Raw genomic sequence first — 26779 nt, forward strand, 5'->3', positions numbered from 1 at the left:
TAAGTTCACTTTTGGAAGTAAATTCAAATTATTTAAATAATATTACAATTAATCCGAAGGAAAACGTGGATCGCGGTAAGCATTGTTCCCTAGAAGAGAAAGCTATAATTTTAGTTCTACGAATTGAGAGAAAATCTTTGAGTAAAATAGCCAGAATAATGAGCAGATCTTTCAAGTTGATTGCACAAGCAATTTGACGGCTGAGAGCCAAAAAAACAGGGGGAAACCAAACAAAATCATTTTAACGAGTCAGTCCATACAAATAAGAAAACAACTATAGCTTCCAATGACTTCCAGAACTGTTTGTGGAAGACTTGTTGAAGCTTACTTGCTCAGAAGGATCGCTAGAATGGTACCGTTTCCAGGGAAAACAAAATATAACAAAGCGGTTTAAATTCGCCGACGTTCATTTTGATTGGAGTGAGCCAGAAGGAGGCAGAAAGTGGAGGCATGTTTTGTGGGTGGACGAAACAAAGATAAATTTGTTAGGAAGTGATGGAAGACAAACCGTTAGAAAGCTTCCTTTGAAAGATCTAAATCCCAAATATATCCAGAAAACGGTCAAGAATAGTGGCGGCAGTATCATACTTTGGGGTTAATTTTCTTTGTATGGCGTTTGGACCAATACATTTGATTAAGTGTAAAATGGATTATAATCAGCCCTATCATGAATTCTATCCTAATCGGAAATTCATGAAATCCGTTCGTAGTGGAAAATCTCATACAATTTTGCATTATGAACGATTTCATGATACAGTTTTTCGGGATTCGTAAAAATTTCCGATTACGATGGAATTCATGATAGGGCTTAATATGAAGGTGAATATCATCATCACGATGATGCCTTATGCGGACGAGAACATGAGTCTTAAATGTGTTCTACAGCAGTACAACGACCCTCTAAGCACATATCCAAATCTGCTCAAAAGTATTTTAAAGACCAACAAATCATCGTATTGGAGTGGTCATCCCAACTGACTTAAAAATATAGAAAAATTTGAGGGAGATTTAAAATCATTTGATACTCATAATACCAAAATATCAATAAATTGATAGAAGTTATCAGTTATCAAATAGTTGATAGCCATAATAGGGCTATTTAAACTTGAAAAAAAAAAAATCGAATTTCTAAAATACTGTTTGGTGTTTCTATTTTAATGTCCATATCTGTCTATGGAGTTAGAATTCCTCAATTAACACTATTTCTGGGAACTTGATTTTTGTTGTTGTTGGTGCACCCTAAATTTTGTTTGATTACTCCTAACATATATAAATACCATTCGTCTTGCTGAAACTGTTAACTGGACATGCTAACTTCGTTATTGACATAGTAACTTACCTTCCCTGAATCACCGGAAGCTCTTCAGTATTGTGACAAATGGGTCCTTTTTATCAACAAAATAATCTAAAATTTATAATATTTTCATGGTCTTCCAGGACCCAGAGCCGAAGCTTTAGAAATAGTTAGCGAATACACGTACTAAGGAGTGAAACTTAATCCAAAGGTTGATTTTCATTAATAAATTCTTGTCAAAGTATGTTAAATCTGTCGCGGAGTAATGTGTTCTCAAAAAAACGGATCCTATTATCTGCAAAACACAAGATTTTCAAAACTGTTGTCAAGACCATACTTTGCTATGCTGTTTAAATATGGGGTATAGACGAGTATGAAGCAAATATGGCAACCAGATTCGGTGAGATGGTTTTCGATGCATATGGACAACTTGATCTTTTTAAGGGAACAGTTGGATCAAATAATAAGGAAACAGGAAAACTCTAAGCGATGCCTCTAAAAACCAACATCCGTGAAGCTTGTAAGAGATGAAAAAAAGTATGGGACAACAAATATTCCTTTGTTTTACTCTTTTCACTCGTTTGTCCACCGCGATTTTAATTTTAGCACCTCGAATGTACCCCTATACATTCTGCCACCTTTTATTTCACAGTTGTATCAGATTTAAATATATTTTGTTTTTGCTAAGCCCTAAGAAATTCCGATAATAAGTCATGTGATCATCATTTCAATTAAAGGCCAAATCACCAATCATTTGACTTCAAGCAAATAGAGTCAGCCCTAACACGAGCTTCATCGTAACTGGAAACCTTAACGAATCCCGAAAAAAACTGTTCAGGCCTATCACGAATTCCATGGTAACCAGAAATTTACGAATTACGAAAAACCGTTCGTAATGCAAAATTGTTTGATATTTTAGAACGTATTTTTAATAGATTTTTCCAAAATTCGTAAAAGTTTTCGATTTCCATGAAATTAGACCAAATTTCCTGTGTAACTATTTCTAACCCTGAAATGTTGAAAAAAAAAAACAAACTTAAGATCGGAACCATTCATGCCAGGCGTCGTGCATTAAAAAAAGAATCTTAGTAATATTTCTTTTATTGAAATTTGTTTGGATTTGGCACTCGCATTCAGAAAATCACTAGGTATTGATTCATTGCCTGTTGCGCTGCCAAGTTTTATGTTATGGTGGTGTTTTAAACTAAATCTTTTTCAAAAAAAAAAAAAAACATACAGTAACCGTAAGATTCTTATACAATATACACATACATGCGGTGAGGGGTATAAGGAAAACAAACTTTTAAAAAAGTATATGCACTTGTAACTAACAAATTTCAGTTACTTTGGAAACATATGTACAAAAAAAATAATAATAAAAAGTGAGTTCTGCCAAATAAGTTGATTTTTGTTAGCAACTAAAATAAAAACTAGAAAAATGATAAAAACCTTAAAAATCCGCAATACCTCATACAAGCCAAATCTTGAAAATGAAGGACAACTTATCCAACCATTACCTTGTCCACCACCACAAAAAACTAAAGGGATATGGTTTCAAGAACTTAAACCACATGAACGTTTATTTTATCATCAAACTTTAAATTCGGTTCGAAAAAGTATACGCTATTGTGCTAATCCCAATATTCCTCGTGATTATTTAGATTTTAATTTACAATCGCGATATCATCATGCTGAAGAATTATTTCCTGAAAAAGTCGATACAGTTCTTCAGAGAGAAACTATTTGTGAAGAGACATTTCGTGTATTGAGGAATACAAAAAATGTAATTGTAAAGAATCCCGATCCATTGGGTCATCCATTAGTAATCAGTAGGTGTCATCTTTAGTGTTTTTAAAATTATATAAAATTCGAGTGTTTTCTTACAGGTGGAATAAAAGAAAAAATATCTCCACATAGTGTAAAGCTGATCAATAGTGGACACCGTACTCAACTTACCAATAATGGTTTCTCAAGACAACCAGCTGATGGAAATTTCTTCCACTACTAAAGCAACAAAGAAAAAATCTTATTTTACATCAAATAAATTTCTTTATTTGTAAAATTTAAAAAAAAAAATTAAATGAACAGAAACTTTATAAAGAAGGTTCTTCTTCTAATTTCAAATGCTTTGATTGTTGTTGTTCTTCACCTTCTTCCATAGGTGAGGAAGTTGACTTTTGTTTCTTATTTTTATTTTGATTTCTAAAACTCTTCGCAATCTTATCTTCGCCAATCCTGTAATTTTTTTAAAAGAAAATATGAAAACACTTTAAAACTCAAAACAATTTTGTGTAACTTACATAATTGTGGCTCTAGTTCCCGGTCCCCAATGGGCAGTTGGATTTCCAGGAAATCTTGATAAAGCATTTTTCCTACTATCTGGATTTGCATCAGGATGGATTTCATTCAATTCATACTGAATCTTGGGTGGAACACAGAGAATCTCCTTAACTGGTGTCCCATCTAGCATTCGATCTTTTTTAACCGGATTAGTTACATTCCAACAGCGTAGAATATCCCAAACAACAGACGCTGGTGCATTCGTCTTGATAGAATTCTTGCAGGCGTGAGAGAACGATACTTTATATCCGGCATGCAATAAGGCTGAACGGAACTTAAGAATCGGCATTATTTCCAATTTCACGACACAACAAAGTTTGTCCAGTGAATAATAGAGCGGCACATCATCGAGTTCCTCCTCTACTACACTCAACATTCCAACCAATCGACGGTTTGTGCCTAGTTTACTAAGTGGTTCTTTTTGGATTTCGTCTAACAGCTCACGAACGAATGTTTTGTCGTGGATTGGAGCTGACCAGATTGGACCACCTAACTATTAAAAAAAGAAGATCAAAATTCATCTTATTGTACATTTTTTTTGGTTCTTATTACATGATGCTTGTGCCCGCAATGTGCACAGTTTGGTCCCACTTGAGGGCCAGTTGGGAGACCAAATTTGACTCGATCTGGGGCATTTTCACTTGGATTTGGTTTAGTTACTCCTAAGGGCTGCAGTGTTAGTATTTCACAACCCGTGCATTGATATATCATAGACTGCTTGCTAATAAAGTTAAGATTAAATAGATTTGTTCTTAATCCAGTCTAAATACTTATCGTATAAAAGAAAGAATATGTTACCATATACTGTATTTACATGTTGCCTGGCTAACATGAACGCGTACAAATATTCGAATGTAGAAATCAGCTGAGACACAAAGCAGTGGTTCTATGTATTTGCCATAACGATTTGCGTGTCCTTCAATAGCTCTTAGAAGTATTCGGAGGGCCTAAGAGAATGGACGAATTATTAAAAAAAAAAAAACAAATATTTTCAAAATCCTTCGTGATCAGAATTTCAAGAAAATTAAAGATTCTCACCATTTCATGACATGACTTATTTCTTAGAGGAACCGATCCGTATTTTACAAAACAAGCTTCAGGAGTATTGCCAGCCAAAACTGCCATATCTGTTGCTGTCACCAACAATAAGCCCCCAGGACGGATGCTCTGAACTGCACCATCAATGAACATATTCGGACAGCCATATGGATCCAAGTCAATAGCATCATAACGTTTGTCATGCTCAGTAGAGAGGTACATAAGAGTCCTATCGTATAATTTAAGGCTTATATCAAACTTAAAGGCTTTAAAGGATAACTTACATTGCATTTGCATGGCTAGGAATTATCAGGTGTTCTACATTGTTGTGTTTTATATTTTCTTTGATTGATTCAACAGCTTTTTGGGACAAATCATTGGCGATTATTTCTCGGACTCCTGCAATTTCCTTAGCATATCTAATACTTCGCAATCCAGTTGCAGATAAGGCTTCAAGTATTCGCATGCCATCCTAAAAACAGTTTTTTTTAGAGAATTAATTTGTGGGTGGGTATAAAAATGCACCTCATATTTTTGTCCTGGAACGTAGGTTTTCTCCTGTCCATCTACGTTGTTTTCGTTATTTTTATTCTTCTTCAATGCTTGTTCCAATCTTTCTTTTTGAAGTCGTTTAAAATAAACGTTAAGAACAGACACACTCAAATCACGGTTGAATTCTTGAACAGGATTATAGAATACATGACCGCCAGATATTATTTCGGCGGAGTTTTCTGTTATATTCTTTGTTGCCGTCGAATTATTCTGTAATTTTAAACTTGAAGTGTAAACTTGGATATTTTAATATTTCTTTAACTTACGTCTGTTGACCCTTCCATTGTTATATTAAGATTATTTACTTTAATAATAATTTAAACATTTGCCTTAAATAAAGGCAAGAGTCAAAAGGATTTTTGAAATCAACAAAATACAGAAGAACTGTCAAATATGTGCACGTTGGTTGAACTCAAACAGCTGATTTTGAAGTTTTCTATTTCGGAATATAAATCATTCAGAGATTTGTTTTGAATGACTTCATTCAACACAAAGTTATATTTTGTTCGTGTTTTATCAGGTTAATTCATTTGGATTTTGCTTAAGCAAGTCTGATTTTTTAAATCGTACTCAAGATTTCAATTTGATATTCGTATTTCATTTATTAAGGTAAAGTGAAGCATTAGCGATTCTATCTACTGTAAGATCAACCTCATTGAACAGAATCTACCATGTTTAAATCACGATCGTCAGTGAAGTTTTGAACTTAGATAAGTTTTTATGTATTCTCTTATAATTGAGAACTGCAGAAAAATATGATGACCAAAATTTCAGGAGTCAAAATTGAGAATTTAATAGTTTAAAAAAAACTCATATACATTTATCAATCGTCAAAATTAATCACCTCCATTGAATTGTGCAATACAAAAATTAAGAAACCAAATCCTTATGTTTTCATTCTTTAAGTTTTCACAGAAAAAGTTAGAAATTCTATTTAAATCATTTAATTTTTTTTAAATATGAGAGTCTCCAAGATGTTCTAAATAAAAACTGACTTTTATTTTAAACCATGTTAGGTGGGGACACATCAATCAATTTTTGAAGACTTAGTGTTACTTATTGAGTAACAATGAAAAACGCCTTTTTTGAGTAGTACAATTTATTAAATATTATCATATATTTATACAAAATTATCCCAAACTAAAAAATTAAGTGCGTTAGGCGCAGACAACTTTTCACGAGTAAAAGCGTTAATATTTAAATTTCTGGGATCAAGAATATTAGAAAGAGAAGAATAAAGTAAATAAAAAAGAGACCACCTTATGATGGTGGACACGTTCAGTTTTCAGTTCAGATTTCAATCCTGGGCCTGTTCAAGTATCTTGTCCTTTTTTGTTCTACATCAGCAACATTTCCCCCACCCAGCAAGGGAGCTCCTCCAACTGCTGTCTTGCTCTCTGTAGTCTGACTGATGTTTAACAAAGCTAACCTTGCCACCGGTCGATCAAAAACACCACTTGCCGTCTTCACTGTCGCCCTTCTCACCTGACCATCCTTGGAAATGACTGTACTGGTAATAATCCCCTTTGGCCAAGTACACCTCGGCAAATTTTCATCGATGATCAGAACAACATCGCCCGTCTTCACTGGTTCAGCCTTCTGAAACCATTTTGTACGCTTTGTAAGAGTTGGTAGGTACTCACGCACCCATCGCTTCCAGAAAATGTTTGCAATCTGTTGTATCTGCCGCCAATCCTTACGTGACATAAGCTCTCGATCATTATCGTTTACAAGTCCCTTATTTCCATTTGATGGCCCAAGAATAAAATGGTTCGGTGTCAACGCTTCTTCATCGTCAGGTCCCAAAGTAACATAAGTAAGAGGACGTGAGTTCACCACTGCTTCTATTTCGATTAACGCTGATTGGAAAGTTTCATCATTCAGCCGCCTGTTTCCCATGACTTCTCTGAGGATCTTCTTCACTGTACCGATTAGTCGCTCCCAACTGCCTCCCATGTGTGGAGCTGCTGGAGGATTGAAGTACCATTTCGTATGTGGAGATGTAAACTTGGAAAGTAGAGCATTCTTGTTAATTAGCTGGAACTGGTCTTTTAGCTCTTTTTCCGCGCCAACAAAGTTCGTTCCATTGTCTGAATAGAATTCAGATGGCTTTCCTCTTCTTGCAATGAAACGCTGGATACTCAAGATGCAAGAATCTGTCGACAGAGAAAACGCCACTTCTATATGAATCGCTCTGCTAGTGAGACACGTAAATAAGACACCCCAACGTTTGACTTGACTTCGGCCATGCACAACCAAAATTGGCCCGAAATAGTCGACACCAACAAATGTAAACGGCCTCCTAAACGGTCCAAGACGAGCTCGAGGTAACTGCGCCATCTGAGGAAACTGCGGTGTTGCACTTTTTATAATGCAGTGGCCACATTGAGTTCTAACTGACCTAACTAATGTTCTTAATGCAGGTATATAATATCGTTGCCTAACCTCATTGTATACTGTAGCATCGCAAAGGTGTTTAAATTTTCTATGGTAGAAATCTATAATCAGAAAGCTCACCCTATTTTTTCTTGATAGAAGTATTGGTCGCCTGGTTTCTTCTTTAACAAAATCTGCGTAGTCAATTCGTCCTTCTAGGCGCAGAATTCCATCATCATCAATACAAGGGTTAAGTTTGTATATTTCACTCGTTTTCGGAATCTGGTCACCCCTTTTAAGCATTGCCAACTCGTCAGCGAACTCAGCCCACTGCGCCATTCTCCATAAGATTACCTCCGCATTTTGCATCTCGTCTGACCGAATATTTCCCATTACCAATTCATCGGATGATGGCTCTATCGAAATCGGATCAGTGTCCATCGCCCTTGCTTTTGCTTTCCTTTGAAGATTTTGACAATATCTGACAATCCATGACACCACTTTGCGGAGACGCTCCCATGTAGAAAAACGATTAAAGTCTATTACCAATTCTTGGATTCCCTTTTCCATCTGGCTCACGTTCTCTCGCATCACCATTACGTATTTAGGTCGTAGCTCTTCTTCACAGACGTCTTTTTGTTTGCAGGTAACTTCCTTAGGCCAATACTCCTCCGGCTGGAGCAAAACCCTGGTGCTGTAAACCATCTACTATTCGGATCAAAACAAGGTTCCTTTGTCCATTTTGTTGCTTCGTCCGCGACATTCAAGTTAGTGGGTACCCATCGCCACTCATCAACTTTTGTTTTCTCTTGTATCTCCCCGATGCGAAACATCACGAATGGCTTGTACATTTTCGCATCAGCGCGCAACCACTGTAAAACAGTTTTTGAGTCTGTCCAAAAGAACTTCCTGTCTATTGTGAAACCATGACCCTTAACAATCGTCTTAGCAAGTCGGGCACCTAACAAGGCTGCCTGGAGCTCCAGCCTGGGAATTGAAACTGGGAGCAGTGGGGTTACTTTGTTCTTTGCTCCGACCAGTGTACATTCCGTTGAAAAACTGTCACAAAACATCAGATATGCCACAGCTGCGAATGCGTCTTCACTGGCGTCCATAAATATGTGCAACTGCACTGAAACACCATCGCTCATTGATAATGTGTTGTAGCATCTTGGAATTCGCACATGCTCCACATTTGACAAGATTCGCCGCCATGACTCCCATTTGGTTGCTAATGAGCCTTCGATGTGGTCATCCCATTCTAGTTTCCGCCGCCAAACGTCTTGGAGAAGTACTTTAATCCTCACCAAGTAAAAGGCCAAGAAACCTAGAGGATCAAAAATAGACATTAAAATTCTAAGTAACTCACGCTTCGTAGGCAATCTGGATCCAGACAAAACATCCTCGTGTGTTTTGATAAACTTCAATGAAAAGGTGAATACGTCATCAGTTGGAAGCCACCATAAGCCTAAGACCTTAGCAATATTGTTTTCGTTCCCACAATCTATGACCCGGCTTCCACCTTCTATAGGTTGTCCAAGAGACTTAAGGACCTCCGATGAATTTGACATCCAACTTCTCATTCGAAATCCCGCCTTAGAATGGATCTCTCGCACGTCTTTGGCCAGTTGCACAGCCTCGCCAACAGTGGATACACTATCCAATAAATCGTCCATGTAATGGTGTTTAATAATGCTCTCCACAGCTCGTGGATACTTCTCGGAGAATTCAGCAGCGTTAAAATCTTTGACGTATAACGCTATGCTCGGAGAACATGAAGCTCCAAAGGTAAATACCTCCATTTGATAGATGTCTGGTTTGCGATTTTCTTCACCATTGCGCCAAAGAAAACGTTGGGCACACTGGTCATCCTTGCGTACTCGTACTTGGTGGAACATTTCCTCTATGTCACCACAAATCGCCACTTTATTTGATCGGAATCCATATAAAACTTCAGGAAGCTCTTTCAATTGGTCAGGACCCTTTAATAGCATCTTGTTCAGCGAGACACCATTGGCTGAGGCCGCTGCGTCCCAAACTAACCGAATCTTGCCAGGCTTGTTTGGATTTGTAACGATGAATATCGGCAGATACCAAGTCCTCGACGATCATGAATAATCTTCTTCTTCTCTATTACATCTTCTCGCATAGCCCTTTTGCACCAAGCTGGCGACCTGTTGGTTGATGTTGGAAATAACCATAGGATCAGAACGTACCTTTTTTTTCCAAACAGCAGAGGCGCTTAAGAGCCATATGATAACTATTCGGCATACTAAAGTCTTCATACCGCCACAGAAGTCCGCACTCAAAGGAACCATCGACTCGCTTGGTTGTAGCTGCGAGAATTTCTCTTGCTCTCAAGTCATCTTTTGACTCCGTTCGAACTTGAACTTGAGAAACACCACTGTCTTCCAAAACAAAATGTCGCTTGACCAATTCGTGTAGATCCTCCTCGCACTCGCAAATCTGGAAGTTACCATAAGATTGGTAATCGCTTTCGCTACCACCACTGATACACCAACCCAATCTAGTTTTCAGAGCAATTGGTTCATTCCACTTGCCTTCCCGGACTTTCAAGGCCAAAGCTGCCTTTTCGTTATTCAGTCCAATTAAAATTCCACATTCAGCCTTGCTGTATGGCAACAACGGCAGCCCCTTGAGATGATGGAACTTCTCTATAAACTCTTGTGACAAAGATTGTGATGGCAGGGCAAGCGACTTGACTGTTCTCACCCCATTTAACCGCACGCTCGAAGACTTCTCCTTTTCAGCACCTTTTGCCGAAATCGATAACGACACAACTTCAGACTCTTCTTCACGACGAGTGGAATTGGCTGTCCATCTGAGGCACAACGGTTTAGGAGTACCTTTCAAATTTAATTTTTGCGCTATTGATTCCTCTAGCAGCGTGAGGGAAGACCCGCTATCCAAAAAGGCATATGTATGAATATCCTTTCCATTGCCATGCAACACCACTGGCAAAATTCGGAATAGCGTTCCCTTTTCTTTGTCGTTCTGATGAGAATAGCATGCACCCACATCTTTACCACCTCCAGAATGCAACAGCGCATGATGTTTTAGCCTACAGCCTCCAATGCCACACTCTTTCATATTGTTGCATCGTACTCGTTTCGAATGCTTAAGACACATGCACAGTGCCTTTTCTGAAACAAGCTTCTGACGATCTTTAACAGAGAGCTTGTTAAATGCATCGCAATCTAATATTCGATGACTTTGTCCACAAACGTAACACTTCGGTCTAGATCCCTCTTTAGCACATGCAGCCTCAGATCCATTGTCTGCCTGTACATGCGTGTGTACATGTCCCGAACGCTTGTCCATCTTATTGCCATCGTCTGCATACCTCGTTACCACAGCTGCTGCCTCTGCCCTCCTGTACATCCACTCGCCAAATCCTCTTATGTTTTGCTCAACGTCGCTTGCCTGTAACCCCATGGCCCACTCCAATTTCATGGCCGAAGGTAGCTTGTCTATAAGCTTTTTGAGCAATACTGGATTATTCATGTGGTCTGTCAGGTCAGACGCCTCCATAGTGGAACTCAAATTCTTAATGGCCAGAGCATATGATATTATTGTTTCCAGGCGCTCCATTCTTGGGGCTGGAAAAATCTCCACCTTCTTTATAAGATCCTCAACAATATACTCTGGTCGACCAAATAGCAATTCCAGAGTGGACAAAACTGTTGGCACAGATGCAGGAAGCATTAACTGACTGCTCACTGCTTGAAACGCTTTACCTTTCAGCGCCTTTTGCAGCCGAACCAAATTCTCCTCATTGGAAAAGTTGCACAAGGCAGTGCTGTTTCGATAGCAACTTATAAATAGAGGCCATTCATCTGATTTACCTGAGAAGAAAGGCAAATCCCCGGATATACTTTTCCTTGACGCCATTTGTTTAATTGTTATTTCCTTAGACTTGTCTTCTTGAGTTCCCAATCTCGCCTGTGCTACCCAGTCCTTAGTGCGACGAACAACTGACTCCACGTCATTTGCAACAGCCTTGAGGCGAACCTCGCCCGAACAACTATCGCTTCTCGACAAGCTGTTGCTGCCTTTGTGTTGTTGTTTAAGTTTTAGTAGCTCGTACTTTCTTGTGATGTACTCCTGCTCCTTCCGTTCTCTTTCCTCCAACAGACTTTTTTCCAGACTCTTTTGCTCCTCCAGTCGAAGCAATTCAAGGTCTACCATCTGCCTGCTGAGAACAGAACCAACGCTACGTCCACTTCTTGGTGCTACCATGATGTCCTCGACCTGCCCCGCCAATGTTGGTGTGCTTTTTTGTGCGTTTGCGACGTTTCTAACCGTCTTCAAAGACCTGGCTAAATCTGACTTGCATTTAAGGCAGAACCATTTACGATTCTTTACCGAATCGTCAACTCCTGCACATCCATAATGCACCCAGATGTCACACATATCACAGCACACCATGTCGTCCGTAGAGTCTGCTTCCGTACAGACATCGCAGGCACCATTCTTGGACATTCTGTCGTTGTCTGAGAAAAGAAACTACCACAAAGCTTACTTTTCCTATTTACTTTTAATTTTTTAATTTTTTAGATTTGTTACTTATTGAGTAACAATGAAAAACGCCTTTTTTGAGTAGTACAATTTATTAAATATTATCATATATTTATACAAAATTATCCCAAACTAAAAAATTAAGTGCGTTAGGCGCAGACAACTTTTCACGAGTAAAAGCGTTAATATTTAAATTTCTGGGATCAAGAATATTAGAAAGAGAAGAATAAAGTAAATAAAAAAGAGACCACCTTATGATGGTGGACACGTTCAGTTTTCAGTTCAGATTTCAATCCTGGGCCTGTTCAAGTATCTTGTCCTTTTTTGTTCTACATCAGCAACACTTAGTTTTGAATTTTTGTTCATTTTTCTTGTAAGGAGAATTTCCGAACAATTTAAAATTGATTAATTCTCTGAAAGCTATAAGAGATTTCAAAAAGGTTCGTACCATACAATGGTTGCATTCACAAAGCTAGTAGCTACGTAGTCAAGGGATTCTGATTGGCTACATCCAACTACAAAAGTTGTTGAAATTTCCCTCCGACGTAGTGTAAAAATGCTCGCTAAAAAATTAGTGCACACTGGTTTTGACATTTTATTATCAGCTGCTTGGTAAGGACACAAGAATAAAAAATGAATTGAATCTTTCGGTATGTAAATACAAACATGAATCAATTATATTATATCTTCCATTTGGCTTTATTGAATTTAAAAAGGAAAAAAAACTATTTAAAGTTCTGAAAACACAAATGTTTCTCATTTTATATATTTGAATTTGTCATTAATATGACAGTTACGAATTGACTAGATTTGTAGTGCAATTTTGCATTCACAATGCTATTTGAATTATTTGACTACGTAGCCACTATCTTTGTGAATGCGCCCATTTTCTCGATGACATGACTACTACTGAGCACGTTCATCAACTTCAAACGCACTTTTATCTTCCCCTACAAATTCACTCCGAATTTCAATTGACAACCTATCAGCTGTTTTCTCAAATATTTGGTTAGGAAGTTTGTAAATTGAGAAATAGAAAAATTTTACACTTACATTTATTTAAAACGGAATTATTTATATTAAACCAATATGAATAAAATTTGTGGTCGACTTCTTTCGGTGCTTATTAAACCTAGCGTTCAAAGTACTAAAGCTTTAAATAATATCGCAGCACGAACCTTTTCATTCAGAAGTGATTTATCATTGGAAACATTATATCCAAAAAGCAAATTACAATTGTTTACTCCATCGGCGGTAAAATTTAATTTAAATTTAATTAATATTTCATTAATTATTTGTTGTTTGGTAATTTTTTAGCCAATATCAACAGGAGACAAATTTTCTGGTTATATCCCTATCAATGAATTGAATATAACTTATAGTCGCAGTTCTGGTCCTGGTGGCCAGCACGTGAATTGCGTAAACACCAAAGTTGACCTGCGATTTAAGTTAGCTTCAGCAACTTGGATACCAGAGAAAACTAAAGAAAAACTATTAGTTGGGGTGAGTGCTATAAAAAACAAATTGCTTGGTTGTTCTTCGGATGCCCTGATTTTTAATTACATAAATAACTGAATTTCTATTCCTAGCTAAAAAATAAAATTAGCAAAGAAGGTTACTTTGTCATTAAGAGCGATCTAACACGTTCGCAACAAATGAACCTTGCAGATGCTTTAGAAAAACTTCGAGAAATTATTCGGAAATATGAAATTGAGACACCACAGCCTACAGATGAAACATTAGAGAAAATCAGACGAAGGTATGTTTTCATGCTCTTAAAAACGTACTCCAAGAAATGTTGATGGTTTCTTTTTTTTTTCTAGAAAAGAGAGAGCTGCCCGAGAAAGACTTTTCATCAAACGTAAAAGGTCTCAAACCAAAGCTGATCGCCAAGGACCCAATGTTGACTTCTAAATTATTAATAAATTTGTTAAATTAAGAACTGAAATATAAATAAACATTTTTTGGGAGAGATCAGTAAAACAAACTTTATTTATATTTATCTTATATTAAAATTCATACAAAAAGTGGAAAAAACCAGTTTAAGGTTAAAAAAAAATCAGAACCGTCAGTCATGGTCGATAGAAAGTTTTACTTTGCTATTTAGTCTACTTTATAATAATAAATTAAATTAAAAATAAATAAAAATTAAAACTGACAGATCTCATACACAGAAATCACTGGAGGGATTAAACCTTACCATAATTTTGCTAAGGTATGTCCAAACATTAGATAACAACATTTTGAGCTTTTTACGGTATACTATTAAAATACAAACTGGATAAATCATCTTCCCCCACATTTCCTTAATGCGAAAACTTCGTCAGGATAACTGTCATAACACTGCCGGTACAAAAGCTATTATTTTGTTGTTTTAATTTGTTTACTCTGTCTAAACGAAACAAAAAAATTCACCCACTAAAAAAGCTCCAATAAGGATATACACGAGGAAAATTTTCTATATAGCTTTTCGCAAGCAAGAAAGAAAATTTCAGTCATCAGTTTTTCTTCGGTGAGAAATGGCAGTCGTTCTGTTTTATGAAAATAAATTCACAAATTTTCATAAAAATCACATTAAATTATTTGCTGTTTATATAAAAACAGCAAATTTAATCCAAAACTCATTTAAAGGATTTTGTGTGTGTTAAAAAGAAAACATATTTTATAACACTTACCAAACTTAAACAAACAAAAGAAAATCGTCTCACTATTAAATAATATTGGTTTTACTCGGTATCCGTTTGTGTTGCTCCTTCGTACCTATATAACATTTTATTTTTATTTTTCTTCTATCGCAAAACAACACTCCTACTTATAGAGTTCGGCTTTTCGGTACCATCCTTACACCCTGTCTTAAAAAAAGAAAGTATTCATGTAAAACCCGAGTTCAAAGGGATATAAATCTGCCACAAGAACACATTTTATAATTATTATTCATAATGAAACATCAACAAAAAAAAGTAAAATATTAAAAAGTTAAAATTACAACACATTGTACTACATCCTTAATGGTCCTCGATTGATTTTTCACGAATATAGCAGTAGGAAGGTTGTGGAGCCTCAGTTGTCTGGGTTTTATGTATATTTTGCTTGCATAACCTCCCATCCCAGAGCAAAAACAAACTACCTACCTCCATACACACCATCATCATCAGCAGCAGAAGCAGCAAGCAGCAGTAGAAGCAGCATTGACAGTACCGATTATCATGAGTATAGGTGGAAAAGGACAGCAACGGGGATGTTTATCTCAACAATGATATTGAAAAACACCGTAATGATTTTCTCTATCAATCGTTACATAATAACAACTTTTCCAATATACTACTACCTTGTGTGCTTGTGCTGTAAAAACTAATTATTTCTGAACGAATAAATTCAGAATACATGACAGGTAGTCATTATCCTTGCTAAAAGCAGCACCCAATTGCCTGTGGATTCTCTGTTGAAATCTTTTAAGGTTCAACTAAGAAAATCAAAAAAAACCAAAACACAACTGACTGACTCAAGTGTAACAACAACAGTACATAATTATCGACAAAAACACAAAGGATCTACACCATCTACTGTAGTTGTTTTGGCAGTTTGAAACAAATCTACAAGGACACAAAGGATCTAACCTTTAAACAAAAAACTATAAACCTTGGCCTTTCGCTAAAGGAATGTGCTTTTAGTTGCTTTGAATTACTCAAAATTCAATAAATATGTGCTTTTGCTTTTTCGGACAGTGCAAATGAAGCCAACCACGAGTGTGTAGTGTGTTTTTAGTTAAGGATAACACAAGGTTTGAAGCAAAACACTTTCCTTTAAAATTCAAGTGCAAGGCCATTTGATTACATAAATCTGAAAAGCAAAAAAATATATAGAATAACAGTGATGAAAATCAATTAATCTTATTACACAATACCCGACTGCCGATTGTGGTAGAATTGAATATAAATTATTAATAAACAAAAAACAAATAATAATAACTCAATCAAAACAACATGGGTTTCATGTAAAAGTTGTCGTATGAATATTTAAATACAAAAAAAGAAAATAATTTAAAAGTAAAGTCGGTTTGTTTTTAAAAGTTTCGGCTTTCGGAAACTGACGTCACATATGAAAAAGTGAAAAGGAATAATTTATGGTAGAAGTTATTTTCTATTTTAAACGTGAACCTGAATGTTTAACGGTGTTTTATTGTTTTTTTTTTTGTTCAAATAGCTTGTTACTCCAATAAAATATGATGTCAGTTTAAGTGCGTGATTTGTGAGTGTTTTTGTTTTTGCAATATGTACTAATTCAGCACCTGCAGAAGAGGAAGCTTTGGAAAACCTATTGCTGTTGTCGTTTATGCCTTCAAATTGGATACGATAAAATATAGTTACTGCCTTTAAAGGTAAGTTAATTTTCTTCACAAAACAAATATAAGTTCGTAACAATATAGGGACCAACATAAGCTTGTTGATATACACGTGTATCGTTTAACAGAAAAAGGAAAATATTATGTCATACATATTTTGTGTGTTTTTTTTATTTCAAAAATCGCTAATTCAATATTTTTTTTTTAATTCACGAATTATTCTTTGAATAAGTCAATTTAAGGGTGCAAAAATCCTTATGCTCTTGTATGATTTCTTGTACATGAAACTGTGTAATATAATAGGGGAAGTATACTAGTTCGAAATGATTCCCAAGTGTAGTATTTGTTCCATGCATTGTATAAAGCGAGTAATAAACGAAACAATCTTGTGGTTTACCAACTTTTGTATGTATCACTTTAAATTACACCCGGAAAAACCGACCGTTTCAGACACCTTGTGAATATGTACAATCGGTGTGTAAGTTCTGGTTGTGTGACCACAAACGATTTAACTTTTGCAAATGTCTCGTAATAATTTTGTTAAATTGTTTGTAAAATTGTTATATACAGTCACTGGCCATATTATTAGACGCACTTTAGATTTTATACAAAATCCTGATTTCCAGCTATTTTAATCAGGTTTTCGAGTATTGTAATGCATTTAAATTATTTTGTATGCAGAATATAAACTACTTCCTATAAATAAAGCAACAGATTTAAAGATCTTTATCCCTCTTCATCAGCTCCCACACGTTTTCAATTGGGATCATATCAGGGCTATTTCCCGGCGAGTCCAACAGAGTGATGTTTTCTTCCATCAAATAAGTTTTTATGCTGTGTGGCATGGAGCTCCATCCTGCATACAAATGTAACCATTTTTGAACGTTAAAAATATTGCGTATAATTTAATAATTATAAAAATTCTGCAATGCGTCTAATAATATGGCTAGGGAATGTAGTGCATTTTTAAAAATATTCAAACGAATATCATTTATTTAAAGCAGAAGAAACAACAAATCAATAATTCCACTGGCACTTGCTGTTGACGTTGCAAACTTGAATTGTGCTTTAAAAATCTGTTCAGAGGATTCAATTATTTCGTAAATGTTATGCTGAAAAGCCTGCCAGTAAATTCATACCGTCATTTCTTATAATAGGTACTATTATTTTTTTTTTATTTTATATCCTATGAGGATTTTGAATACACAGTATGTATAAAAGAAAGGATTTTAAAGAAATGTTTGGGTGTTGAACGATGTTTTACTTAGAATATTAGTATTTTTTTTTTGAGGGTATTTTAATTTTTTAATTTATGTAGGATAAGAATAAAACACAAATTTTGTCTACTGTTTCTTATTTATGAGCAATGAAAGGAGGTAAAGAGTATTTCAAGCATAGTAGAGATCTGAAACAGCTTGAATCAAAGATTAGATTAGATTAAATTCTTTATTTCGAAATAAAATATAATAAAATTACATTAATTTAAAGCTAAGAATATAAGGACATGGCATTGTTGCCGTCGTCTGCCTGAAAGTTAAAAATAGTTTAACATTATTAAGTTTTTTTGTTTTGTTTTTAAAATAAATAAATAAATTGGGTGGCGCAATAGTCCATTGAGAACTAGGGCCTAGTGACTTACAACTCTCAACCATTCCTGTGTACGAGTAATGTTGTCAGGAATGGAGAGGAACTACAGTTTATATGGCGAATCCGAACGGCTAATTTGAGAAAGAACTTTTTCATCACAAGAGTTACTCTTGGAGAATTTGTCAATACCTCGCAGGAGGCATTACCCGTGAAAAGACTTTAGATTGCACAGGCGGGGATTGAACCCAAGACCTCTGGCATGACAGTCCAATGCAATAACCATCATGCCACGGGTACTACTACATAGTATAAGAAAATAAAAACTGTAGGTATTTTTTAGTGATTTTTGTTAACAATTTTCAAATATAACAGATGAGTAATTTAATAACTTGAATATTTATTAAAAAGAAGATAACTAAAACAAGTTTGAATGATTTTATTATCTTTAAAGATATGTATACAATTTTGACATGAATTGAAACACAAAAAATATGAGTTTAAATAGCTCTATATTTTTTGGTTTTTACATTCTCAGTGATTCGAACTTAAAACATCTTGAAACACTAAATTTTAAAATAAACTATCCCGTTTTTAAAAACAATTTTAGTAGATGTAAACAAGTTCAATTTTGCCGTGATTTGAAACACAACAAATATTAAATTCTCAATCGTCATAACTGGATTCACGACCGCTCAAAAGCTACTTCTATAAGCTAAATCATGTTTGCAAAATTTAAACACATTCGTCCAACCACTCAGCCCGTTAAGAATATCAATAAGTTGGTCCATAGACAAAAAACTCACTTGCAAATATAGGCGTCGTATTTCTTGTAATATTGGACAAACTGCTATGAAATGATTTATATCCTTCTCATCTCTTCTATTACAAAGAGTGCAAATTTGTGAGAGGTCCGATCTATGGGGGACAAAGTTGAGATTAAGGATCTCGACTCTAGCTTTAAAAATGGTGCCCATAGCTTCCGGAGTCATTTCTTACAAACTCATATGAAACAATCTTATGAAACTAATTTTTTCTTTTCAAAACCTTATCTAAATAGTCGGAATGTCGTTTCAGATTCTGAATATATATCGGTACTATTCCCGATTCGACATGTATGGCGTACGTATGTAGGTGTAGTAGTTTAAAAAGCCATTTAAAAAAAATCTTTGTAAAGTCTCAAATTCCTCTACTTGGGCGTATCCAAAAGCCTGGACTCTTAAACTAACTCAGAATTTCAATACGTTAGTTGTTGATGTTCCATGATTCTTCAGCACGTCGTGCATGCCGCCTAGATTCAAATAGCATAACCTTGGTTTTTCTAGTATTGATCCGTAAGCCCCAAGTCATTGAATCAAAGTAATTACCCTTAATTATGTTCCCCAAGTACTTTCTATTCTTTTTGTACTTTAAAAACAATTAAAGTAGAAAATGAACTTTTAAGTACTTGAGGAATTATAAAAAAATTAATTTGGAAAAATGAAAAAATAATAGTAATTAGTGCAAGTTCCGATATTGGTACTTAAGTACCAAGTGATCCTTTTTGAACTCTACATAAGCACTGATATTACTAATAATTATATTAATAATAGTTTAAATTGAGTGGTACAGCTTTTAAAAAAGACTCAAGCCGAATTGGATGAATTGAATGCTGTGCAGAATTTACCTAACACACTCAATTTCACATTGTGAGTAATATTTTCTTTTGCACTAATAATAATTTAAGATATTTCAAAGGATTTTAGAAAAATTTTATTTACTTCAATAAACTCCAATAACTTGTTTCCTTGTTTTGTACAAAATAAAAAACATTTCGAACTCTTGTTATCCTATGGTTCATCGTTTGCATATAAGAAAAATGCCGACTTTCTCCTTACTATTTTCAAAACCTATTAAAACAAATTTTAAAGAATTACTGCTGTAGCCGCATTTCTTTGATTTTTTAAATTAAATATCCTAGGAACTTGCCGTGTTCATTGTAAGAAATACTTACTATTATTTTTTGCGAAAAGAAATTTCATTCTTAAGTCATAAATAGTTTCATAGACTGTATTGATATAAGATCAGAAACAAACAAAAATTGCGTAGGTAAAGAAGCCTTTGAGGGTATTGCAAAAACCCTCTAGCAGACATAATTGTCTGTTTGTTTTCATGAGCTCTTGCAATCTTAAACCTATTTATTGAATAGAGTTTTGCTGTGACTAACATCTCAAAAAATGTCCACTTCTTTTTAATTTTAAAAAAATATCGAATTTATTTACATACTCAATAAAAAACAAAAATACAATTCGATTATTCCAAAAGTTGAGGACTAACCGCTTGGTATTCAATAATATCATCGAGATCTATATCCTCATCTATAACTTCCATAACTTCAACCACATCTTTACTAATGGCATCTTCTGTTGGTTTGACAGTGCTGCTTTCAAGTGTAGACAGTTCCATTTCTCGAATTGACTGCATAAGAACTTTGAATTTATTCTGACGAGTTACAAGTTTTCGATCTAGTTTCTTCGATTTATTCTGCAGCGAAGCCAATTCTCCACGCAGAGCTTCGAGTTCTTTTTCACTATTAGCACGATCTGGTTCATTGTTTATAACTCTTGCCAAAGAATCATATTCTTCGCGGTTCTTGCGAACCTTTCGGGCATACATTAAATTCAATTTACAAGTTTCAATGTCTTCTTTGGCAATTTCGATACCACTTTCAATATTATTCGAAAGGGATTCGTAGTTCTTGAGTTCTTCGTTGATCATTTTGAGAGTGTGTTCTGATTTGGATGCAACAAAGCTGCATTGTGCCAATTGTGCCATCAGACGGTCGTAGAAGATTTGACTGAAAGGAAAATAACAATTTTTGTGTGTTAAAATTTAGAATGTTTAATTAGTGTTTTCTTTGTACTTTTCTTGACTATCCGTTGTGTTACACCATTTTATGAAGGTTTTTAAGAGGATGTTCAGCCTCCGGTCGTCACCAGTACCATCGCCATCGATAAGCAGTCGGCGTTTTATAACATCCTCTGGAAGATATATTAATCATTGCAATAAAATTAAAACGATAGATTATTTTTTTTATTTTGACATACCATCAGACATAATTAAAGATAAGAATTTAATAAATAAATTATAAAATTTGGCGAAAGTTTTTTTGGATTTATAAACAAACAAGAAACACGCAAGAGAAATGTCAAATACGAAAATAACAACAGTGATGCCAAGAATAATTATATATTTTGTTAACCATTACTGCAGGGATGGCAGTTAAAAAATGATGTGCTGAACAATAATGTTAGTTGAATTCAGTACGAAATTAAAATTTGAATATGATCAGTCGTACGAACTGTTTGATCCATCATCAGATATATTGGTTCAACTTTCCATTACCGCAGGACGAATTTCGACTAGCGTTTTTTTTATTTGATATGTATGTGCAAATAAATAATAACTATAGCAATTTTAGAGCGAGGAAACATTTACTTCTATTTTTAATTAATTTTCAAAGTTCAAAGTTGATTTTGATATTTCCTCCATGTTTTTTGTTCAATGTTGCCATACTTGCTTTTTTTGTTGGGAATTCTTTGATTTTAATGCTCAAATGCAAAAAGTACTTTGCATATACCCAAACTCGCCTTACCCCAAATCCTATAGTGATCCCAAGCAGGGGGGGTTGCAGCTGTTAGTACGCCTATTATCAATTCAAAAAAAAAACTTGTTTTAGGCCCAAAAATGAAAAGAGTAGGGTTAAGTCTGAAAAAGAAAATATTTTTTTCTATGACTTTAAGGTGTTTTCTCGACCTAATATTTAAAACATGTTCTATTGAGGCCCCTACCTAATTGTAAAAAAAATAGAAAGAAATTCGCACTGCGGTAATGGAAAGTTACCCGATATATTTATTAAATTGCATAAAATTGCAATTTAATTAGGACCAACGAATTATTTATAAAGGTTGTGTAACGTTGATTAAAAGCATTTTTATCTTAACCTGTTTGATAGTTTCTCAGAGTCGACATAGAAAAAGAGAACTGATTTCTCTAGTTCCATTTGCTTTACTGTTTTAAGTTATAACAAGTTCTTTCAACATGATATATAGTCTTTCTTAGTCACACTTTAGCAGTCGTTGAACGAAACAAAATTATCAATCAATAGTTTGGTGCTAAAGAATATATTGATAAATTTATATTTTAACTACTTAAATGACAATTGAATGTTTTAAGAAAAGTAACAAATCCAAATGATTATGAATGGTTGGTCTAACTAATGACTAGGGGCGGTCTATTACTTAAATAGTGATTTAGCAATTTTACCCCGCCTTCATATGAAACAATGTCTGACACTTTTATCAAATATCTGCAGTTCAGAGATCTGAACTCTGAATTGATATTTGTGATTTGTGTTTCTATTTCTTTGTCAGAGCAACCTGCTTCTTCCATAATTTTAATTGTTTTGAAGCCTTTTATTAACTTTTCCTCTCTCACACGCCTAAAATTTGCTCCAATCATTATTTTTACTCAGTCTTTAAGAAGTAATACAAATTTAATATTATAAAATTTTTAACCAACAAACAATTCCAGTTGAATGCATCCATTCGCGCACTCAGCACGAAATTGTAAATTCCTCAAATTTTTCTGTATTTTGTTTTCATTCCTTTTTCGTATATTTTCAATTTCGTTTTTTTTTTTGTTTGAGTTCAGTTGTCATTTCGGCACCGGCATTATAGGATTTCCGTGAAAATTCGTTGTCGTCGCGTGAACAATTGTTGTTTTAAATCTGTAACCATGTCCCCGGTTATTTGAAATCTTTAAAATCAATAATTTCTATTCCATAAAAGGGCTGAATGAAAGTGTGTTGCGCGAATCAAACAAAATAAATATAATCTTCTGACAAACCTTAAAAAAAAACACCCTTGCCTTCAAATAGAAAATGCATCTCAGCAAATCTTTTGAATTTTGTTCTATTTAAATGGAAATTATTTAACATTATTTTTGTACCTATTTATTTTTCCGTTGGATTTGGGCATTGCATATTTTGTTCGTTGTGCATTCGAATCGAATAGAGCGCGCATTTTATTTTTATACAGAGTTTCTGTTTCTGGTTCTGAAATTTGTATTTATTTAAAGAGTGTGGGAATATTTTTAGAAAATAGTGCTTATTATAACCATACAGAGACTATAATATAGTATCCATATTATGGATATTGTGTACGTCTACCTCTAGGCCTCTAGCTACCTATTCCTATTCTGATTCATAATGAAAATTATCTGTAGGTATCTTTCCGTTGGAGCAGTACCTAATACAATTAAATATTTGCGCTTTTCTGGTGTTTATATTTTATATTTATAATAAAATTACTTAATCCATATCTAAACATGCTATGGAATGTAATTTCAATGACAAGAAAATAATATTTTATAACTAAATCTTCTTATCAAAATAAAGCGAAGCCAGTGTAGAGACCTGCCTGCAGCCTTAATGCCACCAATAATGCACAACTGCTACCTATTACTTATGTAAATGCTAGGGTATTTACCTGCCTTGAATGGTAAGTGAGATTTTTCCTAAAAAAAATGTATTCATATTATTTTATGACTTTAATAAACCTTTACACGAAATGATAACGTACTTACTTTAGGTATTTCTCCTCGTGCATGATATTCAAATGATTAGGTCGGTAGATAGGTGATATTTACCATTAAAGCAGCCATAGTTATATGAAGATGCCTTTTAGAAACTCCTACATATACAAACGAAGGTAGGGTTTTATCACTAAAAATTTAATTAGGGGCATTAGGTCAAGAATTCTCATAGCATCTCATTTGAAGAGTATCTATAGGTATTATTAGGTTATTAGGAGGGATGGTTTGGTTTGTCGATACAATTTTATGTGAAATAATAAAGAACACATGTGGCATTTTATGAATATGATTGTTAAATGAATTATTTTTATTAAGAATTTTGAAATAAAAGACACAACATTTAGATGTGAAGTCATAAAATATACATAGAAATATTTTAGATCTATCTACTTCAACATGGATTAGTTGTTATCTTGAGTGAGTAATTTGCCTTAAATTAACTTATAATTCACTGAAGAATCATTTGATATCCTGTTAATTTCCAACTACTTAAGTTAAAATTAATTACCGAAAAATACTTACGATGGGACGATAGCATCTGAACTAAACGCCATAAAAAAACACCATGAGTTACAGCATAGGAAGATGGATCTAATATCCGAAATCAATTAATCAATTTTACAGACAAAATCAAATTGATGTGGACTCCTGACAATGTTGAAATTCAAGGGAACGAATATTCTACCAAACACAGTTATGGTCAAAGTAATAGCAATACCTTCTTCTTTTTAGTAAAACTGTTTTTTAGTTAAATAAAATATACGGTTAATATGTTGCATTTCTGTTATTGGAAAATTTCATCTTAAAGAAAACCTCAACAAATCTCTTATTCGTTAAAGAAAGATATTTAGTAAATTTTATAATATATTGTATAGGTATGGGTCTAATTTCAAAATTAATTCTTAATTAATTTTAAGCAGATAGATATTCCACCGGCACTACACTAAAAATCAAGGCTTTTCCAATAAGAGGTTTAATTTTTTAATTTTTAAAAAACAATATCGTTTTAATAGAAATTAATGAATATTCATTTACATATGTACATACATATATAAAAAAGGAAGGTTAAATAGCCTTCACGGCTACAAAGTTAGTGGGCACTTATTTTGGCGTTTCACAATCAGCTGCTCTATAAAGTCACAACAAGTCAAAATGAAATTGGCCGCATTCACAAGCAAGTGGCTACGTAGTCAAGGGATTCTGATTGGCTAAATCTAACTACAAAAGTAGTTGAAATTTCCCCTCCAAGGTAGTTAGCAAAAACACTCTAGTGTGTTTTTGGTAGTTAGTGCACACTGGTTTTACGTTTTATAATCAGCTTCTCGGTAAGGACACAAGAATTCAAAATGAAATGAATCTTTCGGTATTTAAATCAAAAATGAATCAATTATATTATATCGTCTTTTTGGTTTTATTGAATTTAAAAAGAAAAAAAAAACTATTTAAAGTTCTGAAAACACAAATCTTTCTTATTTTATATATTTGTATTTGTCATTAATATGACAGTTCCGGATTTACTAGCTTTGTAGTGCAATTTTGCATTCACAAAGCTAGTTGAATTTTGACTACGTAGTCGCTAGCTTTGTGAATGCGCCCATTAATCGTTCAGTATTTAAACATAAATGGACAAGTTCAGGCAACATAAGGGACTTCATTTGCAGTCAACTTCGTTCTTTGAACGTAAATTTTGATTTAGGCAACTAGTTACTTTTGCAGATGTCATAAAATACAAAATTACAAAAATGTACAAAACATTCATCAAGCAAGCTACAAGTCTAGCACGATTTGTATTTTGTACTGTAAACAAATATTACTTTTTTCTTTTCTAAATTGACAAGGAACACTTTTCCACAAAACATATAATGAAGCTGTGTGGAAAATAAATAAATCATAGATTAATAAAGTTCAGCTTTCAGTTAAATGAAAAACCATGATCAACTGTCCTTTTGGCAGAAGTAGACTTGACTTGATAGAGAGATTTTTCTTGACTAAATTTTGAGTCAACTTTCCAATAAAGTTGCCTTAGTTGGAATGCAAATTTTTAGCTGCTGGCCAATCAGTTACTAGAAACTTGCCTTACTTTTAAGTCCCTTTTGTCGCCTGAACCCACACAATACTCCCAACAATTATGGCTGAATCACAAACACGCTTCAGTTCGTATGCGTTACGGTGGGCCTGCTTCAAGGTTGCTTTGAATTACATTTCCATTATTTCATCCCTCCAAAGAGCAAATATTTCGTTTGTTGACATTTTTTTACAGCTTAACTAGAGCTTCCGTTTGGAGTCACATTACGTTACATTACGTTCTTTTCATTACGATTGCCAAACAAAACGTGAGGTCGAAGCTCCATTGTGATAGCATGCATTAAATTCCTATGGCTGACTCGTAAACGTCAGGTGAAGCCGAAGCTGAAGCGTGTTTGTGATTCAGCCATTAATGTCTTAAATGTGTACCTCTCTCTAGCCAAAGGATGACAACTTCCAAAGCGGCGGCTGTGAAACAGCAGGCTATTAAAATGAAAACGGTATACATTCTGCAAGAAATGTATTCAATTTATTAAAAACAGAAAAGTTATAAAAATGAAAGCTTTAATAAATTTTAAATAAATTGTAATAACTTAAGTCATAGAGACATTTTGTATTCTGCTCAAAATGTATGTTTGTGACTAAAGGTTGCTTCTCAACTCCTAGCGAAAAATGATAGAACATAGATTTTCTAGATTCTATGAGAAATTAAAATAATATTGTGTAAAAAATTGACAGTTTTGAAACTTGTTATCAAATTTTATTTTTGCCAGCCATTGATGTTAAAAAAATAAACATTTTTCTGCTTTAAATGGTCTAAATCTAAAGTTTATGGTTAACTTAAAATACTGAAGAAAACAATTCCAAAATCAAGTAGTGTTGCTATTATTTTGGCCATACCTGTATTTATCTATGTTTATAGTATGTATAAACTTCAATACCAGCACCGCACATCTGTTCCGATATTTATTTGTTTATACATTTATTTTGAGATTTATATATTGACTTGTTGCATATTATTAGCTTCTGAGTACATATGTTCTAAAATTTGTTTA

General features: G+C 34.2%; 6 protein-coding genes across 32 annotated transcripts in view; 3 read left to right on the forward strand and 3 right to left on the reverse strand.

Moving 5' to 3' along the window:
- The first annotated feature begins 2248 nt into the window (after positions 1–2248).
- LOC129952218 (uncharacterized) lies at positions 2249–3412 on the forward strand. Its single transcript, XM_056064703.1, has 2 exons — positions 2249–3123; positions 3181–3412. The coding sequence occupies exons 1-2, from the start codon at positions 2733–2735 to the stop codon at positions 3300–3302; spliced, it is 513 nt and encodes a 170-aa protein (XP_055920678.1). The 5' UTR covers positions 2249–2732; the 3' UTR covers positions 3303–3412.
- Positions 3358–5609, reverse strand: LOC129952217 (tRNA (guanine(26)-N(2))-dimethyltransferase). The gene is made up of 8 exons (XM_056064702.1): positions 5491–5609; positions 5198–5434; positions 4957–5144; positions 4673–4901; positions 4433–4581; positions 4187–4355; positions 3595–4127; positions 3358–3529 (listed from the first exon to the last, which is right to left on the reverse strand). Exons 1-8 carry the CDS (start codon positions 5506–5508, stop codon positions 3388–3390), a joined length of 1665 nt encoding a protein of 554 aa, XP_055920677.1. The 5' UTR covers positions 5509–5609; the 3' UTR covers positions 3358–3387.
- Positions 5610–6514: 905 nt separating this feature from the next.
- On the reverse strand, positions 6515–7564 carry LOC129950746 (uncharacterized). The gene has a single exon (XM_056062668.1). It carries the CDS (start codon positions 7562–7564, stop codon positions 6515–6517), a length of 1050 nt encoding a protein of 349 aa, XP_055918643.1.
- A 5550-nt stretch (positions 7565–13114) lies between these two features.
- On the forward strand, positions 13115–14126 carry LOC129950888 (peptidyl-tRNA hydrolase ICT1, mitochondrial). The gene is made up of 4 exons (XM_056062820.1): positions 13115–13393; positions 13457–13642; positions 13729–13898; positions 13963–14126. The coding sequence occupies exons 1-4, from the start codon at positions 13229–13231 to the stop codon at positions 14051–14053; spliced, it is 612 nt and encodes a 203-aa protein (XP_055918795.1). The 5' UTR covers positions 13115–13228; the 3' UTR covers positions 14054–14126.
- Positions 14127–14652: 526 nt separating this feature from the next.
- Positions 14653–26779, forward strand: part of LOC129951805 (sodium/hydrogen exchanger 3) — a 103944-nt gene continuing 91817 nt past the window's right edge. For 26 of the 27 annotated variants that reach the window (XM_056064126.1, XM_056064134.1, XM_056064132.1 and 23 more), the window contains exon 1: positions 23259–23605. The gene's annotated coding sequence lies outside the window, so the exon portion shown is untranslated. Of the gene's footprint in view, positions 16518–23258; positions 23606–26779 lie in introns of those variants that run through there. The other variant, XM_056064128.1, reaches the window with a different exon arrangement.
- LOC129951807 (THO complex subunit 7 homolog) lies at positions 20296–21308 on the reverse strand. Its single transcript, XM_056064154.1, has 3 exons — positions 21152–21308; positions 20968–21085; positions 20296–20901 (listed from the first exon to the last, which is right to left on the reverse strand). The coding sequence occupies exons 1-3, from the start codon at positions 21159–21161 to the stop codon at positions 20358–20360; spliced, it is 672 nt and encodes a 223-aa protein (XP_055920129.1). The 5' UTR covers positions 21162–21308; the 3' UTR covers positions 20296–20357.

Source organism: Eupeodes corollae, chromosome 3, assembly GCF_945859685.1.
Source record: "Eupeodes corollae chromosome 3, idEupCoro1.1, whole genome shotgun sequence".
Lineage (NCBI taxonomy): Eukaryota > Metazoa > Arthropoda > Insecta > Diptera > Syrphidae > Eupeodes > Eupeodes corollae.

What these genes read in the sequence shown, in the direction of transcription:
- LOC129952218 (XM_056064703.1), top strand. Translation starts at nt 2,733, where the DNA reads ATGATAAAAACCTTAAAAATCCGCAATACCTCATACAAGCCAAATCTT. An exon ending in GGGTCATCCATTAGTAATCA is followed by an intron (nt 3,124 to 3,180) that starts GTAGGTGTCATC and finishes GTTTTCTTACAG; the next exon opens with GTGGAATAAAAGAAAAAATA.
- LOC129952217 (XM_056064702.1), bottom strand. An exon ending in ACATGTAAATACAGTATATG is followed by an intron (nt 4,356 to 4,432) that starts GTAACATATTCT and finishes TAACTTTATTAG; the next exon opens with CAAGCAGTCTATGATATATC. An exon ending in GGAACTAGAGCCACAATTAT is followed by an intron (nt 3,530 to 3,594) that starts GTAAGTTACACA and finishes AAAAAATTACAG; the next exon opens with GATTGGCGAAGATAAGATTG.
- LOC129950888 (XM_056062820.1), top strand. Translation starts at nt 13,229, where the DNA reads ATGAATAAAATTTGTGGTCGACTTCTTTCGGTGCTTATTAAACCTAGC. An exon ending in AATTGTTTACTCCATCGGCG is followed by an intron (nt 13,394 to 13,456) that starts GTAAAATTTAAT and finishes GTAATTTTTTAG; the next exon opens with CCAATATCAACAGGAGACAA. An exon ending in AAGAAAAACTATTAGTTGGG is followed by an intron (nt 13,643 to 13,728) that starts GTGAGTGCTATA and finishes TTCTATTCCTAG; the next exon opens with CTAAAAAATAAAATTAGCAA.
- LOC129951807 (XM_056064154.1), bottom strand. An exon ending in ACAACGGATAGTCAAGAAAA is followed by an intron (nt 20,902 to 20,967) that starts GTACAAAGAAAA and finishes TTTTCCTTTCAG; the next exon opens with TCAAATCTTCTACGACCGTC.
- LOC129950746 (XM_056062668.1), bottom strand. Translation starts at nt 7,564, where the DNA reads ATGGCGCAGTTACCTCGAGCTCGTCTTGGACCGTTTAGGAGGCCGTTT.